This window comes from Mus caroli, unplaced genomic scaffold (genome assembly GCF_978045245.1).
Source record: "Mus caroli unplaced genomic scaffold, Mus_caroli_1 scaffold_17, whole genome shotgun sequence".
Classification (NCBI taxonomy): Eukaryota; Metazoa; Chordata; class Mammalia; order Rodentia; family Muridae; genus Mus; species Mus caroli.
The window spans coordinates 20,228,562-20,253,943 of record NW_028227272.1 but is presented as its reverse complement, the minus strand read 5'-3'; the positions used below and the strand labels follow the sequence as shown (position 1 = coordinate 20,253,943).

Below are 25,382 nucleotides of genomic sequence, written 5' to 3'. Positions count from 1 at the left end.
GGCAAGGACTTCTTGAACCCTATATTCCAGTCATTCGGGCAATAAGCCAATAGTTGACAAATGGGACCTACTGAAAATTAAAAGCGTCTATACAGCTAAGGAAGCAGTTAATTAAGTGAAAAGGCAGCCTATACAATAGTAGAAATGATACACACACAAACATATGAATGTGTGTGTGTGTGCACACACATGCGCTCTATATCTGACAAAGGATTAATATCTAGGAAATACAAAACATTAAATCAGTTAATGAACTGAAAAGAGTTTTCAGGAGAAGAATTATAATTGGCCAATGCATATTTTTTTAATGTGTCCAACATCTCAAGTTCTGAAAAACACAAATTAAAATTATTAAAATTGCTTTATATTTCCACTTTACCCTAGTGTAGTAGGGCCCCATAGGCTCATATGTTTCAATGTTTGGTCCCCAGGTGGTGGAATTGTTTGGGAAGGATTAGGAGGTGTGGCCTTGTTGGGGGAGATGCGTGCATTGTTAGAGGAGGGATTTGAGGTTCCAAAAGCCCACACCTGGTCCAAGCTCTCTTCGCCCACAACCTGCCTCCAGCACCATGCCTGTCTGTCTATTCAGCTATGCTCCCCACCACGATAATCATGGATTAACCTGCCAACATTGTAAACAAGTCCTCTATGAAATGCTTTCTTTTATAAGTTTGTCTTGGTTGTGGTATTTCTTCATAGTGATTAAACAGAAACTAAGACACCCAGGTCCGTCTAAGCACAGCAGGTTGGGTCTCATAGAAACCATCTCAAACTTACAGTTATAAGTGGCTCTTTGTATAGGCCATTTTTATGCTGAATCTTACAGCCTGGGGCACAAAGGGGTCAGCTAAACCAAAACTTTGAGGTATGTATGACACTGGTTTCTATAAAAAGCCATTTCTTAATGACAAAGGTACCAGTTTGTTTCTGTGGCTTTGCCACAATCCAGGTGTGTCCTGTGCTAGCCTCTGCCACAAAGACAGGGGATAGAGGAGGCTGAAACAAACACAGTCCAATTGGGAAGAGAGCAGTGAGCCCTGCTCCCCTCTCACAGTCACTAGTTCCAGTTCCCCACACTTCTCAGTGACCCTGTCAGAGCTTCTCGGCCTCCTAAGCTAACACCCACCCCACACCTCCTAGGCTAACTCCTAGCAGCTTCCTATGGGGTTCCCTGGGAAATTCTCCTGCTGGTGGTTTTCCACTGGGTAGGGAAGGGGGGGCTTCTTCAGGCTGGGTAACCATGTGTCGCCTCCTGTTTTAGTATATTCCGTGTCCCCCCTATCAGATGGTTTCTTCCCCCACCCCCCACCAAAAACAAAAAACAAAAAACAAAAAACAAAAAACAAAAAACAACCACCTTTTACTTGATTAAAATATACATAACATAACCACAATTTAGGCATTTTAAAGTACCAAGCTCAGTAGCATTAAGGACAGCCCCTTGTGTGTGTGTGTGTGTGTGTGTGTGTGTGTGTGTGTATGTGTGTAATTAATAAAACAATCCACCTCCAGGACTGTTTACCCTTTATAAACTTAAACACAGTAGCCATTCATCACTATACCCCATTCTTTCGGTTCCCTAGGACTTGAAAACCAGCTTTCCACTTACAATCTCTATCAGTGGTGACTGCTACCTCCTCTCTGCTAAGTGAGCCACACAGCAGTTTATCCTCAGTGGCTGTCTGTCTTCTCCATGGGACTTTTTCACAAAAAAAAAAAAATTTTTTTGCTTTGTTGTATTTTTCAATTTTGTTTTTTAATGTGCATTGGTATTTTGCCTGCATGTATATTGTGTGAAGACGTCCCTAGATCCCCTGGAACTAGACAGTTGTGAGCTGCCACATGGGTGCTGGGAATTGAACCTAGGTCCTCTGGAAGAACAGACAGTTCTTAACCACGGAGCCATCCCTCCAGCCCCACCTTGTTCCATTTTTTTTTTTTTTTTTTTGAAGCAAGGTTTTGACTGTGTGGCCCAGGGTGGCCTTGAACTTGTTGCACTCTTCTTACCCAGCTTTCTGATTGGCTGCTTAGAACTATACCACCTAGCCCACTTCTTTCTTCACCAAGTTTTTCTTCCTGTCCTTTAAAAAAAAATAATATTTTACGCTTACCTAGAAACATTCAGAATGTCAACAAAGCGGCTGTAATGGTTTTTGGTTATTCCTGTTTACGTTTTTTTTTTTAACTTGTTTTCCCCCCCTTCAGCAACTTCGAAGTGATGTTCAGTTAACAAAATTTTCTCATAAAAGCTGCATAAGAGACAACTAAAAGAAAAGAGAAAAGTACCATCCCTGTATACAAATGTCTACACAACCACCTCATTTAAATCTTCATGCCAATTGTCAGCTCTATTACATACTACCAAGGTTAGTAGCTGTTCAAAGTACCAGCAGAGCAGAGCTTCTAAAGACACGTGACAGCGTGTTTGATGAGCCGCAGGACACTACACAACTGGAAATCAAATGTTACAAGGGTCCACTGTGTTTTCTTTTAGGAGTGTGGGCTGAAGGAAGGCTGGTAAGGTTGCTCACTGTCTTAGTTAGGGTTATTATTGCTATGATGTAAAACCATGACCAAAAGGAAATTGGGGAGGAAAGGGTTTATTTGGCTTATAATTCCACATCAAGGATGTCAGGCCAGGAACTCAAGCAGGGCAGGATCCTGGGCAGGAGCTGGTGCAAAAGCCATGGAGGGGTGCTGCTCACTGGCTTGCTCCTCATGGCTTGCTCAGTCTGCTTTTTTATAGAAGCCTGATCAGTCCTGAGTTGACACCACCCACAGTAGGCTGGCCTCTTCCCTGTTAGTCGCTCACTAAGAAAATGCCTTATAGCCAGATTTTGTGGAGGTATTTTCTCAATTGAGGTTCCCTCCTTTCAGGTAACTGTAGCTTGTCTCAAGTGGATATAAAACTAGCCAGCACACTCACTGTTGGAGTAGGTCATATAAAAATTCAGCTGTTTGGACTAGAGAGATGGCTCAGCCATTACGAGCACTGTCTGTTCTTCCAGAGGTCCTGAGTTCAATTCCCGGCAACCACATGGTGGCTCACAACCATCTATACTGGGATCTGACGCCCTTTTCTAGCATGTAGATGTATAAGCAGATAGAGCACTCATATACATTAAACAAACAAACAAACCTTAAAGTTTTTTCAACTGTTTTCTGTGAGTGAACTTGGAACTCTGTTATCTTACCAAACTAGTTTTTAGTTCTAACAGCACTTTTTCTTTATGGGGGGTTGTGCTGGGAAAAAATTGTTTTTTTTTTTTTTTTTTTTCTGTATAAAACGATACCATTTGTAAACAGATGGAGTTTTACGTCTCTCTTTGCAACGTAGGTCCATTTTGTTCTTTCTGTTCTAACTGTTCTGGTTAGGACTTGCAGTGGTGTTTAAGCAGGAAGAGCACACACAGGTGCTGCTCTTGTTCCTGCTTTTAATGGAGAGCTTTCACTCTTTCCCCACTGCATACTTTGTTTGCCTGTTTCTCCTAAATGGCCGCTGCTATGCTCAGGTGGCTTCCTTCCATTTCTAGTTGATTGAGCATTTGTAATCATGAAAGGAACTGAATTTTGTCAGATACTTTCTGCCCATCAGCTAAACTGATCATTCCCCCCCACACACACACTTCTATTAATCTAACATATATGTCATCAACATTTTATATCAAACCATCCTTACATTCCACAAATCAATCTCACTTGGTCGTGGTTGCCATCTTTAAAGGCCATCTAATCTGGGCTGCCATCATTTTATTGAGGACTTTTGAACAGTCCGTGAGATACACTGCTCTGTAGCTTTCTTCTGGTGTCACAGCTGGTTCAACTATGAGGTGATGTTCACATAATGTGTTAAGAGTCTTTCCTCCTCTTTATTTTATTTTACTTTTGGTTAAACAGTTTTAGAAAGAAGATTGCTTTTAGAAAGATTGTTTAGAAAGATCACTTTAATATTCTATATAGTTCACCATGAAGCCATGGAGTACTGGACTTCGACTAGAAGTTTAAAAAATTATATTGACTCAATTTTGTTACTAGTTCTAATACTGAAGGCTTTATGCTTTTTATATATTTTATTTTTTTTAATATTTTTATTACATATTTTCCTCAATTATATTTCCAATGCTATCCCAAAAGTCCCCCATAGCGCCCCCCACTTCCCTACCCACCCATTCCCATTCTTTTGGCCCTGGCATTCCCCTATATTGGGGCATATAAAGTTTGCAAGTCCAATGGGCCTCTCTTTCCAGTGATGGCCGACTAGGCCATCTTTCGATACATATGCAGCTAGAGACAAGAGCTCCGGGGTTCTGGTTAGTACATCATGTTGTTCCAACAATAGGGTTGCAGATCCCTTTAGCTCCTTGGGTACTTTCTCTAGCTTCTCCATTGGGAGCCCTGTGATACATCCAATAGCTGACTGTGAACATCCACTCCTGTGTTTGCTAGGCCCCGGCATCGTCTCACAAGAGACAGCTATATTTGGGTCCTTTCAGCAAAATCTTGCTAGTGTATGCAATGGTGTCAGCGTTTAGAAGCTGATTATGGGACGGATCCCTGGATACGGCAGTCTCTAAATGGTCCATCCTTTCATCACAGCTACGAACTTTGTCTCTGTAACTCCTTCCCTGGGTGTTTTGTTCCCAATTCTAAGAAGGTGCACAGTGTCCACACTTTGGTCTTCATTCTTCTTGAGTTTCATGCGTTTAGCAAATTGTATCTTATATCTTGGGTAGGCTTTATGCTTTATTATGGCTTGATTTTGAATGCTTTGTGTCCAGAAATTTATTCATTTCATCTAGGTTGTACTACTGGTGTGATTGTTTATTTATGGAATAGTCTTTTATAATCTTTTTTAAAATGTCTGCAGAATTATAGTAATGTCTCCTTTATAATCTCTGGTTTTAGTCATGGGGGTTGTCCCTCTTTTGGCCTTGGTCCCTTGAGCCAAGATTAATCAATACTGTTGAACTTTGCAAAGAACCAACTTTGGGCTTATTGTTTTCCTTTATTACTATTACACTCCCTCTTCCTCCTCCTCCCCTCCCCTCCTCTCTCTCTCTCTGTCTCTCTCCCCTCTCATCTATTTTCTTCCTTCTGAAAGCTTCATATTTAGCTTATATTTCTTCATGTATCATAAAGTTATGTTAATTTGAGATCTTTATCTTTCTGACCATTTGATATATAAATTCAGAAGTAAAAAATTTCTCTTTAGCAGTACTTTAAATGAATTTCATATTTTTTATATACTGCATTGTGTCTTAAATAATTTCTAAGTATCCTCTGACTTCATGCGTTGTGGGCTACTGAAGTATAGTTATGCCATCTCATGGAAGGGTTTCTAAGCATACTTTAAGTGCTCAAACAATCTTGGTAAAATAGGTTTCTGGACTAGCCATAAATTCCTGTGCAACGTGTTCCTGGGCTTTAAAGGTTAACTGCCTGACCATTTAACTGCTATCTGTCTATTTCAGTAAATAAGGCGTGCTTGCTGCACACGTCCAGAACTGCCTTTCCAACTATGTCGCAATTGTGGGTTTTTTTTTTTTTTTTTTTTTTTTTTTGCCCTGAAAACCTGAACCAACTGGAGGTCAAGGTGCTTCCCACTCATCTGTTTGGGAACATTTCACCAACAATTAAGGCTCCATTTGACTTATCTGGGCCTCTCAAACCCTATAACACCTTTGTGACTTCTTTCATCTGCTGACTATAAAGTGTGCAATATGATTTCCATGAGTTGGAAAAAAAAAAAACCCTCGATTATAACACTTCACTCTCAAAGGAACAAAGGGCAGGATAAACAGAAGAGAAGGAAATGGAGAGAATCACACAAGCCAACTAGAGCTAGTATGTGGAGAGGCTCTCCAACCAAAAGAACACACATTCTTCTCAACAACAAATGGGTATTTTTCAGCATAGATTATACATCGGGTGACATACTATGAAGGCTAACATTATGCTTTAAGTTTAAATTACTATGCTTAAGAGATCTATAAAAGCCCCACTTGCCCAAGGGCAGATAACTACCTGGATTGCTGGAGGCTCTCTTGTTCATTTAAGTGAACAATTGCTTCTGTAAACAATTCGGTTGTCCCAACAGCACAGACTATGCTTGACCACATTCAGGATGTATGCTTGCCACTGATTGGACACAGGTGGGAAGTGGGTAGCCTTGTAGATTTAAACCTTTATAAGCTCCTGATGAATAATGTAATTTGTGGCCATACAATGGGAATCCTGGGTATGAACCTGATTGAGACCCATTATTCTGGCCAGGATTTAATAAAGGTTGCTTTAACTGTGACTCAAAAATTGTGGACGTATTGTTATCCTCACCTAATGGGGTTAGCATTTTCTGGAGGCCCCCAGGAAGATCAGACCCAAATTCTAAAGTCAGACCTACATTCCAGGACTCCAGGGCTGAAGGGCCCCCTCAGAAGGTGTGCACGGAGATGCTCCAAGATTCCAACTGCCATCCTGAGAAAAGTGGTAACCATCTACCAGAGGCCTCCTCTGGTGAGTCATAGTAATTTGCTGTGACATCTAATCTGTTCGGATCCCAATATAGGACGAGGAAGGGTTCAACAGGACCTAATGGCCTCCTATCCAAGGCAAAAATGCAAAATGTTATCCACCCACCTGGTTCTTGTTGTTCATATACTGGGAGTCAAAATGGAAATTGGTTGAGCCCAGTTAAAGGTCATAAAGTTTTGTCTGTATGGTGTGTGTGTGTGTGTGTGTGTGTACTCTGTGTTTTCTGGTGTGCACATCTGGGATATAGGGGGGAAATGTGATGCATCTGGCTCAGATGTATGTATAAATGATGGTTGCTAGTCCATGTTCTGTTTTGCTTCTGACATCCTCTGAGTGTGTGGCCAGTCTGTGTTCTGTGTGTGCTGCTGGCTTTGTTTTTGCTGTCTCTGGCAACACCAATCACCACCAATGCCACTTGCCTCAATGGCTTTGATGGCCAGGGCTCTGCATTTCTTATCTTTAAGCTTTCCTGTCACTGGATTCAGTTTGGCAGGGATTCAAATATCCTTTGGGTACGGATAATATTAAAGTTGTTTAATGTTGCTCTACTTTATTGAAAAGCTGACTCTGGAGTGGGCTATGACTCTCCCTCCTGTAGACCCAAGCATGCTTGGGTAACCTCCAATTGTCCTCTGTCAGACAGGCCACTTGACTTTGTGACAGGGATGGGAGAGCAAAGCAAAACAACAACAGGAATTAGATCATTGGTTTCATTTAACTGCCTAAAACTTTTGCTAAGATGTAAACCTTAGCTCAAGATCTGTAAGACTATTCATTATGTAAACTTTCTGTACCTCAAAATTTGTATGTTTACTGGGTATGGTTAAAAATCTGTAAAATCTGTAACAAAAAAAAAGTTAACTTAAAATTTGTAACATGAGAGGTTGACAGTTAAAAATCTATACATAGGTAACCTTAGAGTAACCATATGGTATGATGCCATCTTGGGCTATAAGCAACATGTGTCTTGTCTGTTGCCATCTTGGATCTACCTCTTACAGATCAAACAGACTCTAGATAAGTACAGCCTAGTTATCTGTGCCTATATCACTCCCTCCCCAACTCTCCCCCACTTTGGGACTCCTCCCCTAACCACCAGGACCAGGGTCCTGAAAGCTACAAATGTAATATTTTTTCCTTTAAGTTTCTTGACTTTAACTTCTATCCCTAGTCTATATCTGATTTAGCAGATTTCCACTTTGCTGACAGATACCACCTAGAAATCAGCTGTGGACAAACTGCTCCAAATGACTTCAAGGCCTGGGCTTGCTGGAAGCTGATGCGAACCAGTCCAGTTCCCTTTCTCTTCAGCTGGCTCAGTTAACAAGATGCTTCTGATGAGTGTTCCAGTGCCAGAATCTCCTCCCTGCCTATGACTAACATCGAAGGGTGGGATAGCCCAGTGAGATGCCTTGGTTTGTTAGGAACGTGTCTTGGAAGAGGGCACTTGGACTTCCTCTTTCTCCAGTCCCGTACACAAAGTGAGCAATGGCGTGCTGTCTTAGCACAGGCTCTGATGTAACTGGGAGCCAAAGTAAATATTTTCTTGTTCTTAAGATTTATTATCATTTTAAATTGCATCTAGAGGTGTGTGTGCATGAGCACTGGAGCCCTCAGAGCTCAGCGTCTCCTAAGATGACCCTTGTGAGCCACTTGGCATAGATGCTGGGGACTCAACTCGGGTCCTCTACTGGACCAGTGCACACTGCTAACCAGTGAGTCTTCTCTCCAGCCCCAGCATTTTCTCCTTGTAAACTGAATGTCTCATGTATTTGCAGTAATAATAAAATGAAGTCAAATGTCCCGTTATGCCGTTTTAAATGAACTAGTTTTCAATATCTGTCTCCTGAAAGGGTAAAGAGGGGGAGATTTGGGCTTTAAAATCTCTCCAGTCACCTTTGCCAGAGAGGAAGCTGCTTTTAACAATGAGGAGGAAGTGTAGTGATGACCTTGGCCATCTACTTGGAGCTTTTATCCCTGTGATAACAAACAGCAATTAGCAAGACCTGATCTCTATCTAGACTAATCTAGGACTGTGTACACAGCTGCCCTGTCCTGGAGTTAAGAATGGGAAGTGGGGGCTTCTAGACACTAACAGCACAGATTGACCCAAATTAACCACAGTTTCCCATTTAAACCTGAAGCTCTAAGTCACCTAAGACCTACAAGTCCCAAAATAGTGTCATCTCTACTGGTCACAGTGGTGGTCTAGGAGGGAGACAGGCTTGGGGGACTTCCTCCTGGGCACCTCCCCAGAGGCTTCCTTTCCACCTGTGTTGGTTTTTAAATTTACTCAGGTCCATCTCATCTACATGAAAAGAATAGAAACGCCTGTGCCCTGCTCCAAGTTACCCTGCATTGTGTAAAACAGTGGTCTATCAGACTGTGCCATCCCGTGAGAATCCATTCTCAAGGAGTTTTTGACGCCATCTTGAGGAGGGAGGATGACTCGGTACCAGTGTGGACATGTCCGGCACCACTCACATAGCACAGACTGATGAACGATTTATTCCTGGGAGTAGGAAGGGTGCCACCCTGTCAATTTATCAGAGTGAATTGAGAAGGAAGGGTATATCATAGGCATCTTAAAGGCATATCAGGTAACCCAGACCAGAAAACTTACTGGATACACGAGATCATATAGCAAGGCAAACACATAAAACTACAGTGGCAGTGACCCCCAGCAACCTGTCAGCTGACCACCTAGTATGTATGTCAAAGGACCAACTGGCAGATCTCGCCACTGTTCTCCAGGGTTCAGCTAGGTTTAGTCCTGCTTTTGATACAGTCTACCAGAATTACCATCTACCTACATTCTCTTCTCCCACCCAGACCTGCCCACCTGCCTGTTCATTCATCTTGACCTGCTCCTGCCCTTTTGTCTACACAGCTCCACTAGACTCTATAGCTCAGTTCTGACCCTGAAGCCTAACACTGATATCTTGCCCCTTGCATTTCTATCAATTTCCCCCTCGTAGGCCTTCATAAACCTATGAACACCCCTGCAATAGCCATTTAGTTCTTTCAGTCACTCTTCAACCTCTTCACATACACACATAGATAGATAGATAGATAGATAGATAGATAGACAGATAGACAGACAGATAGATAGATGATATATAAATAGATAGATAAATTATATGATGGATAAATAAATGGATAGATAGTAGATAGATAGATAGACAGGCAGATATATTTTTTGTGTGATATGAAATGTGTGACTTGAAAGTCAATGTTAATAATTAAGATAAGGATAAAAGAACCCACGTTTGCTCGGGCTAGGGCTGCCAAAGAAAGTAGGAATTACCTGGTAAGCTACTGCCATTGGAACCATTACAGTATGAATTTACTGGCATCCAATAAATCCCAACACTGTGGAAAGCCACTGTTGTAGGCTACTGAACTATAATTATACCATCTTGTTAATGTATTCTTAAGATACTTTCATTGTTAAAATTACCTTCTTCCCTTGGTTCACTTACAGGCATATACATTCCCTAGGGACAAAAATTTTATGTGTTTGAAATTCCTTTTAGCAGACTTCCTCTTCTCCTACCTCAACTACAAGACATACACTTTGATGAAACTCTGCCTCTGTCTGTCTGTCTTTCTCTGTCTGTCTGTCTCTGTCTCTCTGTCCCTCTCTGTCTGTCTCTGTCTTGTCTTTGTCTCTTTCTCTCTGTCTCTCTGTCTGTCTGTGACTCTCTGTCTCTGTCTTTGTCTCTGTCTCTGTCTCTCTCTCTCTCTCTCTCGTAAATGCCTACCTGACATCTCTTTACAGATACCTAAATTTGACATAAACCCCAGCTGGAATTATAGGGCTTTGTCCTCTCTAGCTCAGATTTCCTGTGTCTGGGGCATGAGAAGAAAACCAGTGGAAATATGAAGAGATTTTTAAGAGGATGGGATAAAAGATCATAACTAAATTTCACATTTTCTAGACGTGTTAATCTGAGCACTCAAAGGCTAACCTCCTCCCCATCCACCAGGCAACATGAATCCTGCCTCCTTCCACCTTCAGCCCAGCCTGATAAGGAGACTCTCACATCCTGAGTATCTCTGTCCTGCTGGTTCCTCCCTCAGGTAGGCCTCCATCAGTATCCTTCTGAATCCAGCCCCTCTTTGACATCAAACTCAAGGCCACTTGCATCAGAGAAGTTTGTTAGCCAAACCATTTCTTCACACACATCTTTTTGATTGCTAAAGAAAGTGATATTGAAGCCCCCAAAATGCAGGGCTAGGGAGATGATTCAGTTGGTAAAATGCTTGCTGAAGAAAGCACAAGAACATAACTCCCATCCCTAGCAGCATTGTGAAAGACTGGGCAGATGGCATGCTCTTATAACCTCAGTACTGGGGAGGCAGAGACAGGCAGATCCCTGGGGTCTGCAAGTCAAACTGGCTTAATCCGCAAGCCCCAGTGAGAGAGATCCTGTCTCTACAAAATAATGACAAATCCCTGAGGCCAAATAGCAGAGACCCTGGAAGGAGGAGGACACTGGAGATACTGCCAGGATAGAAAATAACTTCTGTTTTTAAATTAAAATAATAACACAGAGTTTTAAAACTGGGCATGGTGACTCCTGCAGATGACTCTCAGTACTTGAGAGAGGGGAAGAGGAGAGCAGAGTTCAAGGCTAGCCTGGACAATAATGTAAGATGCTGTTCCCCACCTCAAAAAAAAAAAAAAGAGTGGGCGGGGACGGGACAAGAAATAAGTTCACACGCACAGCAGTTGTGTTCCTTGACCCCACCTCTTACAACCGTGGGCCTCAGACACAAAGAACATTGTACAGGAAGAAGGGCAGAGTTCCAGCAGCTGGAAGCTCCAGCAACTCCGAAAGGAAAGAGAAAGGAGTAAAGACACGGAGCCCTGCTGCTGGAAAGGAAGACGCCTTGACACTAGCACAGTTCTGGTGGGCTACTCTGATCGATTCCAGGCCCTATAGCCGTAAGAGGCAGACTGAAATAGTAGAGAGTTATACATCCACAGAGGAACATCTAAGGCCCCTGTGTCTGCTGAGGGAAGAGCAAACATCACTGCTAATAGTGGGGTTACTACATTGGCAGTCTTTGTACAGAACTTATCTGTCTATCATCTGTCTATCCTCTCTCTCTCTCTCTCTCTGTGTGTGTGTGTGTGTGTGTCTGTCTGTCTGTCTGTCTGTCTGTTTATCTTGATATGGAGTCTTAATCCTGTCTCAGTCTCGCAGTGGCTGGGACTATCATGTACACCACTGTGCCTGGCTACCACGCAGTTGGGGCTATGTACATTAATCCAGTTTGTTTTTTTTCCCACTAAATTAACTAACAGAACCTTTTGGCAAGAACAAGTCTAACATTCCTATTAGTGTTGAGAAAGCAACATGTCTACTACTACCTTAGAGAAGGATTAGAAAATTCATCAAGTAATGCGTAGATTCTAATACATCATAGACTCCTGTGGCACTGATGTTGTGCCCTACACTTGGGCAGTGTTTTAGGGCCCACCTCGAGCTCTGTACCATCTTTGCCTACTTATTACAACACCTCTCTTTCTCCCCTGGATGTCCTGTGATCTGCTGGTCTCTTGTCTAAAAATTATAGGCACAACTGCATGGTTACAAGAGAAAGCAGAGCCCTGTTTCCCTCAACCCTAGGCAGCTCTGTTGTGTATACTCTTCACGTGGAGAGGACCTTAGGGACACATCACATGGTTGGCCATGAAATCACTGGCCCTTCTTCAGGGACATCTCTGGGACTCTCGAAGTCAAGAAAAGTAATCAACCTGGCAGCTTTGATGTGGACACGCTCAGGGCCCACACTGGAGTTGTTTTCCTCTGATGTGCTCTCTGCAGAAAAGAATCCTTACCTGAGAGTTCATTAGGCGGATGGTAGTTTTTGTGCCCACATCCTGTTGGAAGTTGTCTGTAGGTGCCCCATTAAACCTCAGGACCGCATCATGATTATCTGTAAGCCACAGGAAATGGAAAATGGGGGTGAGTGCTGGCAATGTGCAGGAAGAGAGACAGGAAAAAGGAAGGCAGAGAGAAGATAAAAATACACGGTGCACAGGGGCTAGTATCACGTGAGTGTGGTACCCAGTGAAGCTCACGAAGGTGATCACGGGTCTGTTGGCCACTACAAGAGACAAGATGTCCATTAGTTGTGAAGCCCATCCAGGGGCACCAGTGGGCACTGACACAACAGAAAAATGAACAGGGCCAACAGGCTACTTATAGCAGTCCTTTCTCAGTTATCAATGGAACAAACCACACATTCACTAGGTGTCACCAATAGAACATATTTCTAGCCCTGCCAGATTATGTCGATTCTGTATCATATGTCCAATGTCATCACTGCACTCTGAAACATGTACAATGCTTAGCACATAGAAGGGATTCACTATGTCACTGAAGACAGCCTTGAAGTATCTGTTCCATTTAGGAATCAGAGGCTTGTAGGAGCTCCTAAATCTGGCACAGCAGAAATGGAACAGGTTATAGTGCCACTTAAATTCCCAAACTGTGGGTTTTTTTTTTTTTTCATTGTTTCTTTTGAGTAAGTACTTTGTTAGAAGTGATATACTTAATTAGCTGCTACAATGGTTTGTAGATGCTTGGCCCAGGGAGTGGCACTACTAGGAAACGTGGCCTTGTTGGAGTATTTGCATCACTGTAGGCATGGGATTTAAGACCCTGATCCTAGCTCCCTGGAAGCCAATCTTCTCCTGTTTGCCTCAGAACAAGATGTAGAGCTCTCAGCTCCTCCTACACCATGCTTGCCTGGATACTGCCGTGTTCCCCCATTGATGATAACGGACTGAACCTCTGAACCTATAAGGGAGCCTGAAGTAAATGTCGTCTTTGGCCTGTGTCTGCTCACAGGAATGGAAACCCTAACTAAGACAACTCGGGCATAATTAACAAGATCTGCACAAGTTTTTGAACCCTCACACTGACCAATCTGGTGGAGGTAAGACATGATGGTACCATCTCAACCTCAAACTTCAGAGATTCTGTGAAAGCTCACCCCAACCCCACTTGCTCAAACAAAAAGAGTTCACCAACAAAATCTGTATCAGATTAGAGACCATCTATCATCCATGAAGATTTGTTTAGGGCTGTTCAATAGTCACACAGATCAGTTAGGAAGAATAGAAGGCATTTGACTCCATACAAAATGACCCGAAAAGGGGGGTGGGGGTGCCTGCAGAATTAAGCCATGAACGCCTTCCTCTTTATTTCAGTTCTGTAAATATTATTCTAAGTGGTAGGAATCCAGATACCTTATTCACAGAAACTACAGTACAGAATTCCTGGACAGTCTGCCTTTGGAATGGCTTGGAAACAATTCAACATGAGCATATCCAAATCCTATCAGCTTCCATGCTGCACTCTGCAGAGAGGGTAGCAGGTCCACCCTTACACAACTCGGAACTGCAATAGGTTTCTCAGAACTAGGCACAGGCTTCAAAGGGTGGGAAAACCACAGGTAAAACAATGGGCCTGTCAGAAACCGCATGTAGGCAACGTTCCCAGCCACGGGTTCCAGGAGCCATGAGAGTGCTGGGTACACGGATGAGTTTGAGGAAATCAGACAAGCACCCAGGGCTGCAGGGCACTCTTCCTACCCACTCACATAATCCAAATGTCAACTCCCAGGTACCAGAGGTGGGTGGGAAGTGGGGAGAGGAGCTTGGAGAAAATGGAGACTCCCCATTACAGAAAGGTTTGGATAAGTCCTTGATGTTGCTCATTACAAAAATAATGATCATTTTTTCATGCAGAAAAATACCGATTGAAGACTATGTTATGCCAGGCACAGTTCTAGGCACCAGAGACAATGATGTGGGGCAGAAAAGACAAGGTCCCTCCCCATGAAGACACTGTTTTACTGCATGGATAAAAAAGGTATACATAGGAATTCTTGCATAATGGGAGACTATGATTAGTATCGGGAGAGACACTCAAGAACTCTCCTTTTTATAGTATGGCAGTACAGAGCCAAGACCCAATAGATAGTCAGACACCGCCAGGTAGGGGAGTCCCTCCTAACAGAAAGCATAGAAAGTACTCGGTGCAAATTAGGTGGGGAACTGGCCAGGGCAACAGTGTCTCAGCCTTCCTAAAACTGCGACCTTTTAATACAGTTCCTCGTGTTGTGGTGGCCCCAAACCATAGAACTATTTTCATTGCTATTTCTTAACTGAGATTTTACTACTGTTATGAATGGTAATGTAAATATCTATGTTCTATGATGATCTTAGGGGACTTCTGTGAAAAGTCTGCTCAACCCAAAGGGGGTTAGGACCACAGTTCAACAGAAGGGGAAATGAAGAGAAGAAAAAGAGGCACTTAGTCAGGTCGGCATGGATCAGCACAGAACTGTGGAGACCTGAGCATGACGTCTGGATTGATTAAAGAACAAAACAAAACAAAACAAAAACAAAGGCCAAAATCTAAAATCTTTATGTGGTCTGTCACCAGTCACCCTGACTCCAGGCGATACCTCTGGCTTAACTCCCTCAGCTCCTCCACCCAATGGCCCCACATCTTCTTCCTGCATCCTTCATTCCTTGCTTTTGCCTCAGGTGTTGTTTTCTCTCCCTCCAGGGAAGAAGGAACTGACACAGGCAAGTTCACCCAGAGGTCACTATCATTCGAGACACAAGAGAACAGGGCTACCTTCAACCCCCTACTCAGCCTACAATCAGTTGTGCAATTCTCTTGGGCCTCCACAGATAGCTCCTGGGGAGGGCAAGGGGCACCAGGGAGAGCAGGTGCTGCACAGGACAAAGCCAGTCAGCACCAGCTTGTAGAGGGAGGGGCACATAGCTCAAGAGCTATAAAGAGTGTATGGCTCCTAGTTTTCTTTAGGGGTGTAGCCCCTAGTGGGTAGACCAAGCTGCAGTGGATAGCCCCACACCTATGAACAGCGCACACTGGATTGGGGAGTTGTTAAAATATAAAGAACACAAGAAGTTCCAAGGAGCCAGAGGTGGATCTGGGACAAGCTCTGTGTGTGTGTATGTGTGTGTATGAGAGAGAGAGAGAGAGAGAGAGAGAGAGAGAGAGAGAGAGAGAGAGAGAGCACCAGAGTCAGAGAGGGAGAGAGAGGGGGAGAGGGGAAGAGGGGAGAGGGAGAGAGGGGGAGAGGGGGAGAAGGGGAGGGGGAGAAAGAGGGGGAGGGAAGAGGGAGAGGGAGAGAGAGAGAGAGAGAGAGAGAGAGAGAGAGAGAGAGAGAGAGAGAGAGAGAGAATAGGCACAAAATAGACTGTGTGTGCACAAAAATATTAGTTTTGAAACTCAGGGGCTGGAGAGATGACTCAGCAGTTAAGAACACTGGCCACTCTTCCAGAAGCCCCAGGTTCAATTCCCAGCACCCACAAGGCAATTCACAACTATGTATGTAACTCCAGTTCCAGAGGTCTGATACCCTCCTTCTCCCCTCCATAGGCACTATACATGCTCATACTACATACACATGCATGTAGGCAAAACTCCCATTTTAAAAGAGGAAAGCGGTTAGACCAAGCACACAGTGAGTGTATCATTCTTATTGGTGATGGTATGTTAAAAATATGCTATAGTTTGAAAATAAAACCCTCAACTTATCTACATAGCTTATATACATATGCATGCTATTAATTTTTAAAGGCCCTAATGATCATGGAGCCACCAGAGCCTGATGTGTGGGACTATTGGAGGCACAGGGCATTATGGATGTCTTGTTATACATAGAAAAACAGCCACCAAGGTTCTGCACATGAATTGGCTTTGCAACTCAATTCATGAATGAACTCCAACTTTAAAAAAAAATTTTTTTTCTTTAAATTATAAAACACATGAAAATGAATCTGTAGCTCCAGTTTACAAAGAGATATGGATCTGCCTTAATCTTGGACACAAGTTTAGCCAGACAATAACTTGATAGAAAGAGCTAGAGGTTATCTAGTATGGACCATCCCAACACCACTATTCTATTGCAGATGCAGAGAAGAAACAAAAAAGGAAAGAAAATGAATTCTATAATGTATGATGGAAATCAATCACATTTAGTTTCTAGAAAGGAAAAAAAAAGTCCTAGTACTGGCCATTTTGTGAGCCCCATTAGGGTCCCTGCTGACACAGGGAGACAGAAAATGTGATCTCACCTCCTTCTGGTCTAGAGAATTCAGTTTGGGTCTGCATTCCTTCTTTGAAAGCTTATGCCTGGTTTTAGGCCATCCTCCCTGGCAGTCACCAGAAGAAAATTAAAAGCAGTGTGTGACCTCACCCTCCCAGGACCCTAGCCTGACAGCAAGGCTTTCTCCACAGGCAGAGTTCTCTCAAAATAACAAAAAGAAGTGGCTTCACACAAGTGAAGCTCTTAGTTGCAAGTCTGCCAATATGAACAGCCTCTGGCTCTATCATAGCTGCTAGGGGTTTTAAGTATAGCAAACTGGTGTCTTTTGACATGGGGCCTCTTACAGTTTGAAAGCACTCTGGGGATCAGGTGTACTGTTAGAAAAAAACACAGACAGACTTGCAAACACCTACTCTGTCTGGGTCGCTTTGCAGGCAACTTCAAGGATTCATGAAACACCCGAAATTAGCCTAAAGCTGCCCCAGTTTAAGAATTGCACCTGGAGTGCCTTCAAAGGTCCTTCAGGCAAAAGTTCTTACTGACCAAGTCTGGTAACCTGAGTTTGATCTACACAATCCACACAAAGGTGGCAGGTTAGAACCAACTCAACAGAGTTGTCTTCTGGCCTCCATGCCCATACCCAGCACATATACACATGTATACACACATAACACACAAAGGACACACACCTCACATACATGTACATGCAAGCATGCACACTCACACATATACACACACCCCCACAAACATACACACTCACACAGACACACACACTCACACGTATACACACAGACACACACCAAATACTGCTGATTTAATATGGTTTTAAGAGAATTAGCCAAGTAAGACTTAAAGGAATTCGCATGTATCAGAACTGGTATTAGGGAGGCAGCTCAAGGGCAAAATGCAAGCTTAAGAGCAGGAAGCCCATCTCTCAGAACCCACCCGAAGCCACACATGGTGGTTTGCACTTGTAATTGCAGCACTCCTGCAGGAGTTGGGAGACAGAGACAGGAGAGTCCCCAGGAGCTCACAGGCCATCTAGCCTGGTGTACCCAGCAAGGGCAAAAAACAGAGTCCCTGCCTGAATACAAGGTGAAGGTGACAGCCAGTGTCCAAGGCTGACCTCTGTGACACGTGGCTGTCCACCTTCCACAGGACTAGAAACAAACAGAAGGTTAGACCCTGAAAACAAGTCGAGTTCTATGCCTCAAGTATTTTCAAATACCACAGTGGACAGCGGTTTTGCTTTTGGCACCACTACAACTCTTTTTTCTTCTCTTTCTTTCTTTCTTTCTTTCTTTCTTTCTTTCTTTCTTTCTTTCTTTCTTTCTTTCTTTCTTTCTTTCTTCCTTCCTTCCTTCCTTCCTTCCTTCCTTCCTTCCTTCCTTCCTTAAATGAAATACTCCATAGAATACTGGTGGCACATGACTTTTGTCCCAGCACTGGGGAGGCAGAGACAGGTGGATCCCTGAGTTCAAGGCCAGCCTGGGCTACAAAGCAAGTTCCAGGACAGCCAGGGCTGCACAGAGCAACCCTGTCTAGAAAAAAGAAAATAAAACAAAAGTGAAAGAGAAAGAGAAGGGAGGGAGGGGGAGAGAGGGAGGGAGGGAGGGAGGGAGGGAGGGAGGGAGGGAGGGAGGGAGGGAGGGAGGGAAGATATTCTAATAACCACAACTCAGTGTGTGTGTGTTGGGGGGCGGGGGGAGATAGGTGAGGAGCCATTAACACCTGATAGCTTCTGGGAGGGGGTCAGTTTTCTCAAGGACTGTGGGGCCTGGGAGGCTGATTGTGTTATAGCAGAATACTGCACACAGCCATGTGCATGCAGGCAGCATTAATTTGACACAGCAGGTTATTTTTTAAAAGACATAAAGTTGGAAAGGGATGTTGTGGGAAAAAAATCTAGGAGGGAGAAGGAGGGAGTGTGTTGAATACTGTTAAAATATACTATATACATGTGTGAAATTCTCAAAGAATCAATTCTTAAAATTATATTAAAAGAAAAACCACTTAAGCCTGAGTCCCGTCTTTTTAGACATCCTTGGGGGCATTTTTCACTCCAGGAAAGACATCGGAAAACATTGGACTGGGACAACTCTGCCATCTGTAAAGCTATGCTTAGGCTCTTGTTCTAGGGCCTTGAAATTCCCCAGTCAATCCTAGGATGACCATCGGCCGCTCAGAGAACAGCTGTACTAGCTGTTCAAGTTGACTCAAGCTAGAGTCATGAGGGGAGGGAGGAAAAGTCTCCAAGAGATCCAGCTGCAAGGCACTTAAAATTGCAAGACAATTTCAATTCGTGATCAATGGGGGAGGACCCAGCCCATCGTGGTCAGGGCCACTCCTGGGTTTGATAGTCCTGGGTTCTATAACAAAGCAGGCTGAGCAAGCCAGTAAGCAGTACCCCTCCATGGCCTCTGTGTCAGCTCCTACCTCCAGGTTCCAGACCTGTTTGTGTTCCTGTCCTAACTTTCTTCTGGTGGTGAACAATGTAAGAGTGTAAGCCAAATAAACCCTTTCCTCCCCAACTTCCTCTTTTGGAGATGGTGTTTTGTTGCAGCAATAGAAACCCTAACAAAGATACATACCAATCTCTCGACCCAGCTGGGAGTTCTTCAGAGATCCTGCAGAAGAGATGACGGCACACTTATGCCAAGGCCCAGCCTTGGTTCTGAAGTTCTCCTTGGGCAGGTAACCCTCCCATTCAGTGGTGTTGAAGGGAAAATCTGTGGCCTCTATCATAGACACATTCACATGGTCTCGAAGGTGGCAGCGCAGCGCCTCTACGCTGAACTTGACTCCTGGTCCCGGCCCCTTATAGGACACTTTATATTTATTCATGTTCAGATAGTTCCTCCAGATCTTCAGCAGCCTGGGGTTAAGTTTTGAGTATGTGGAGTCCTTGTCCCACACCTGCAAGGAGGGCTGTGGCTTGACCTTGGCTGTGACCCTGGGGTAACTGAGGCTCTGAATGCCTTCCTTAGGGTCTTGTTTGCTGTTTGAGAACACAGCCTGGGGAGCAGGCCCCGCGGCCACTTTCTCCTGGCTCTTCGGCATCTGGAATACCTTGGCTTGCAATGTGAGAGCCTCATAGTCGCTCCCTTTCTTCCACACGCAGATGATGGCAAACAGGAGAAAGACCAGGACAAAGCAGCTGAACTTTCTCTTCAAGTTGGTATGAATCATAATGAATGGTACGGGCAGGAGAGCCACTGATCGGAGCAGGAACCAAGCCTATAAAAACACACACACACAGAGCAAGGGGAAGGAAGATGAGGGTGAGTATATTCCAAAATGTTGGGCAGGGGAGTGATGGGTCAAGCGAAGGACCAAGCATAAGGTCTAGCACAAAAACGCTTGAAGTCCTTCCATGGCTGCCTCGAACCAGCTCTGCAGTCTTGAGCAAGCCGGGGGGTGGGGTGGGGGTGGGACAAGCCTTAGTTTGGACTTTGACTGTAGGCAGCATTCCTCTGAACATCTCATTGAGTCATGAAAATTTATGCATCTTTCCACCCTTCATCTGTGTACACCATGACTCAGCTTCTGCCGCTCTCTGCTCCAGCTCACTCCAAAATCTTACACCAGAGGGAACCTTAAACACCATAGCCCATGATCTCTGTAGAACAAAGACACGTAGGCTTGAAAGCAACAGTAAAAAGGAAACAGGCTGACTGGTCTATACACAGAGTCCCTTAAATCCTCCATCAGCTAAAAAGAGCCAGAGAAGTCCCATGCACCTGTTCTGCATCCCATGCATCCAGTTCTATGCGGGCTTCTAGATCAAAGGTTAGCCCCACAGTCCGCCATTCAGTGTACAGGAGAAGCTAGATCATTTTATAACAGTAGAGAGGAAATCTTGATAAAATAGCTAGGATGGCCCTTCATATCGGGGAGGCCCTTCATGTCTTTGCTTTCTCAGAATCCACTGAGTAACAAAGCGGAAGATGGAAACGCTCTGTACAAACAAGGTCTGTATCCTCTGGAAAACACTGGACTCTTTCCTCTCCCGAGTTTACTCACCAGGATGACTCAAAGCAACTGCCCCTGGGGCTTTGCTCACCCAGTGAGTGAGTCTGAAGTCCTTTCCTACCAAGCTTCTTCCCAAGGATGTCTGAGATAAATCAGTAGGAGTTCTAGACTGGAAATCTCATGAAGCCTGGGGTCTTGATTCCATTCTTGCTGACCTTAAACAAGTGAATATGCCTGCCCCTGAGCATCTACAGAACAGTCATCTCTGCCCATTTCATCTGTGCCAAATTGGGAGTGTTAAATAAAAGGGTGTGCTCGCCAGCTGGAACTCGGTGAAAGCAATGGCTGGGGGTGACCGAAAATGGAATGGATTATATTTTGGAAGGGATATGACATACACATATGGACAGGAATTCAGATTCAATGTCATGAAGTGGGAGGTGGAGGGCTTGTTACATTACAGGAGAACAAATGAATTAAATATCCCCCAGACAGGTCGCTATCACTGACCACGTGACCATATGGCACTGTACCCACATCCTCTCACCAAATACAAACACTACAAAGTAAGCTTTCACAACTGTGTTAGAATGACGGGAGTGAGGCTTAGCAAGTCTTCAATGTCACGGAGTCACCACACCACCAGGGTGAAATCAAGATTCCAATCCAGGTTAGCCTGTATCTAATGGTTTGTTTATAGCAGTGGTTTGCAATCTATGAGTCTCAACCCCTCTGAGGGTCACATCATATCAAACATTCTAAATATTAGATATTTACATTCCTAACAGTAGCAAAATCACAGTTATGAATTAGCAATGAAGTAATTTTATGGTTGAGGGTCACCACAACATGAGGAACTGTATTAAAGGGTCACAGCTTCAGGAAGATTGAAAAAACAAACAAACAAACAAACCACCACTGGTTTATAGTCTTTGCACTGAAGGATAGAAAATTTGAATTGGGGTTAATAAATAGTAAGTGGTGACCATCAGAAATCAGAGAGCCCAGAGATGAAACTCACAGTCAGAGCAAAGTGTCCTCCGTCAGTCACCATTGGTGGGCACCACTGACCAGGGGGCTCTTACGTGTTATAAAATCCACTGTGGTGTTTTAAAATAAACAGTGAAGCTCCCATAAGCTCCATGTGCAGGTTTGAGAAACACATGGAACTGTGAACTTGAGTGAGTGACATGGACATGGCGTTTGTGAATGAGCAGCTGGAAAGTAGCTTGCAAGTCTGGAGAAGAGGCAATGCCAGCAAAGGCCCCTTCTCAGGGAAGCCTGGCACTGCCTTTCCTGGGATGCTTAGGGAAAAGCAGCTTCCACGGATGACCTCAAGGACAGTCTCAGAGCCCTCAGCTAGCCTGGGTCTTCATGGCTGTCACAGCCTTTCTTAGTTGTCAACTTGACTATATCTGGAATTAAGTACAGTCCGGACATGGAGGGCACACCTGTGATCTGGATCCTTCTATGACACTGAAGCCTACTTATACATATACAGAAGAATGCCTGAGACACCCAGCCTTGGGGACTGAGCAACTACTAGACTTGGATTTTCCATGCACAGTTGGCCGTTGTTGGATTAGTTGGATTGCAGCCTGTAAGTCATTCCAAAAAATTCCCTTTTTCTACATATATAGAAGAGATTCATTCCATACGTTCTCTGACTCTAGAGAACCCTGAATAATAAAATGGCCTTAACACACTCATCTGGAACCTTCCAGCAGGGCTTGTGTGGTCCCTCCATATTGCCATCACCTAAGATCGGCTTGGGTTTCCAGTCACAGCCAACAGAGCGGAAGGGCCCATTCTCACCTGCCTAGCTCTTTGAGCAAGACAGATACTGAAGAAGGCCTCATCTAATACCTACCTCAGGGAAAAGAGGAGCGACCTGTGAATTTTCCTATCACCAGACTTATTTTGTAAAGCTTCCAGGTTTTGTAACTGATACCTTTGACTTTGACCACAATTGTTACTTGTTAGCAACCAGTGTTTAGCCCTTATGCCAACAGAACATGCTTCCTTGTATCCTTTCTGTATAATAAAAAGAAAATTGGCCCCAGAACAGAATCTGGAGCATGGTCAGGCTCAGTAAAGGGTTATGAAGCTGAAGAAACTGTATCAATAAATGTAATACCTGGAAGAGACTTACAGAAAAAGAACACTGCAGTCCTGAACATTACCACCCACAGAGACCATGCCAACACTAGACAGACACTAAAGAGTACCTTTATAAATAAGAAGTTCTGCCTTCCTATGCCTTGAAGCATGTTTAATGTCAAATGTCAAAGGTATATAAACATTCTCATAGAAGGCTATCAATTATAGAACACTCCAGACTTTCTATCTGCAGCTTACAGAGATGGACAAGCCTGCCCTCCACACCATCTTGGCCCTCCCTAAACAAGCATTTAGCAGACTAGGAAAGGAAAGAAGAGAGAAAGCAGAGAGGCCGTGGTGAGACAGTGGAGAGTGGAGCCCTTGCCAGCACAGGCTGGCCCCTGTCTTTTTACTCAGGATTATCTCCCTCTACTTTTTCAAGTCTCTAGGAGTTCGTTACCTGCTTTTGGCTAATCCCTCTGGGGCTGTGGGCCCTCCAGGTCCTCAGGAGCCAGCACTGTTCTCCATGGGAAAGAGGTTTATTTTACTAGGTCTGGAGGCCAAGGCTCATTTTTCTCAGGATGATCAAAAACCATCTGAAATACAAATAAAGGAGGCAGTCAGACTATTTTTCTAGCAGAGTGGTGTTAAACATTAACAGGATGGAGGGGCGCTTTTGTAAACTCGGGCATATCCGGGGAAGAACTAAAGGCTAATCATACATGAAATATTCAAGATCTATGAGCAATCCAGACAACCTAGGGAAAGATTCATGACAGATAAGAATGTTCTAGAAAGAGGAGGTGGGCATGACAAAACCCTCCAGGAAAGAGCGGGAAATTAGTCTCCCCTAAAGAATAAATAGCATAAGGGTTCACTGCCTACCCCCACCCCCAAAAATCTCTAGATGCATTTTTTAAAATTATTTGTACAAACTATTTAATGATATGGGGAAGTTTGAGTCATGTATTTTTAACATGGGTTACAGAACTGCAAAAGCTACTTAAATTCAGAAACAAAACTTTAAAAAGTACTAGGAAAAAAGTGGTACCTAGGGTGATAGACTGAGTGACAGCTCCATCTTTGATGTTTTAGATGCACTGAACAATGGCTAGATGAAACAAGAATTACTCTTTGAGATTTAAAAAAAAAAAAAAAAAAAAAAAGGATAACCATGGGATATACCTCAGTGGCAGAGTATCTGTATGGTAAGCACGTGGCCCTGGGCTTGACCAACCCCAGGCCAGCAAAAAATAAAAGCCAAGCTTTATATAGCTAGCATAGCATATATCACATTTTTTTTTTAAGACAAAACCAGAAATCACTCTATATTTATCCTTTCCAGTTTTGATGCTATATTAAAAAAAAATCAAAGGGAAAGCTAAATAAATTTTTAATTGCAAGAGAATTTAAATTTCCATACAATGAAAGATAAAATAAAAAGGGAAACAGAGTCATTGTGTAAGGCTCAGCAGTTAACAGCACTTGCACCTATGGGTGCCTGGAACCAGTCTATGGTTCTATTCCCAGGGGATCTAACACCCTCTTTTGGCCTCTGTGGGTACTACACATACACACACACACTCACGCTAAATGTTCATCCATATACAAAATAGAAAATAAATTTAAAAAAAAAATGACTAATATGGTAAAAAGCCTCCCAAAAGAAAGAGGCAAGCGACGTGAACAGATAAATCATAAAAGAAATACAACAGTTGAGAAGCGTGTAGTATGTAAGGTTGACATTTTTAAAGTTTTGTTCTTCTCTCATATATCTCCACCACAATTTCCCCTCCTGCCACCCTGCCCAATCTCTCCAGCCCACCTCCCCCTTCCTCTCCCCTCAGATCAACTCCTCCTCTATTTCCCTTCAAGCAAACAAAAAGAAAACAAACAAACGCACAGCAGGTCTCCCAATGATACCTACTGAACATAGCCTAACACACGTTACAATAAGACTGGGCGTGAACCCTCATAGCAAGACTGGGTGTGGCAAGCCAGTAGGAGGGAAAGGGTCCCAAGCACAGGCAAGAGTCAGAGACCCCACCCCACTCCCACTGTTGGGAGTACTGCAGGGACACCAAGCTATGCCACCATAAGGTACATGCAGAGGAGCTGGCTCAGACTCTTACATTGTTCGAGTTTGTCACTTCAGACTGTGAGCCCCTACCAGCCCTGCTTAGTTGACTCTGTGGGCCATGTTCTCATGGTGTCCTCAACCACTCTGGCTCCTACAATCCTTTCTTCCCACCCTCTCTGGGCTTCCCCTTGCTCTGCCTAGTGTTTGCCTGTGAGCCTCTGCATCAGCTCCCATTGGTTGTTAAATGGCACCCTTCTAATGAAAATTGGGTTAGGCGCCTGTCTCTGAGCATAGCATAGCAGAATATCATTAGGAATCATTGCATTGGCTTTTTTTCCTTTGCCAGTTGTAGCTGGTTCTATCCTGGGTCTCTGAGCTGTCCCTACCTCTAGCTCCTGGTCATCTAGGCAATGTCAGGTGTGGGCCCCTCTCCTGGCATCAGCCACAAGTTGGACCCATCATGGGTTGGCCACTCCCACAAGTTCTGTGCCATCTCTACCTCAGCATGTCTTGCAGGCAGGACAAACTGTAGGTTCAAGGTTTTATGACTGGGTTGATGTTTCTAGTCCCACTGACTGACAGGAGGAGCCTT

At 43.9% G+C, this 25,382-nt stretch overlaps 1 protein-coding gene across 3 annotated transcripts in view; it reads right to left on the bottom strand.

Annotated features, from left to right (window-relative positions):
• The window catches only part of St6gal1 (ST6 beta-galactoside alpha-2,6-sialyltransferase 1), a 149,559-nt gene that overhangs the window by 16,388 nt on the left and 107,789 nt on the right, over positions 1–25,382 (bottom strand). For all 3 annotated transcript variants that reach the window (XM_021185103.3, XM_029470389.2, XM_085832514.1), the window contains exons 3-5: positions 23,171–23,306; positions 19,230–19,875; positions 12,383–12,480 (exon numbers count right to left, since the gene is read on the bottom strand). In XM_021185103.3, the coding sequence (XP_021040762.1) occupies positions 12,383–12,480; positions 19,230–19,827 (696 nt within the window). In that variant the 5' untranslated portion in view covers positions 19,828–19,875; positions 23,171–23,306. The remainder of the gene's footprint in view (positions 1–12,382; positions 12,481–19,229; positions 19,876–23,170; positions 23,307–25,382) is intronic.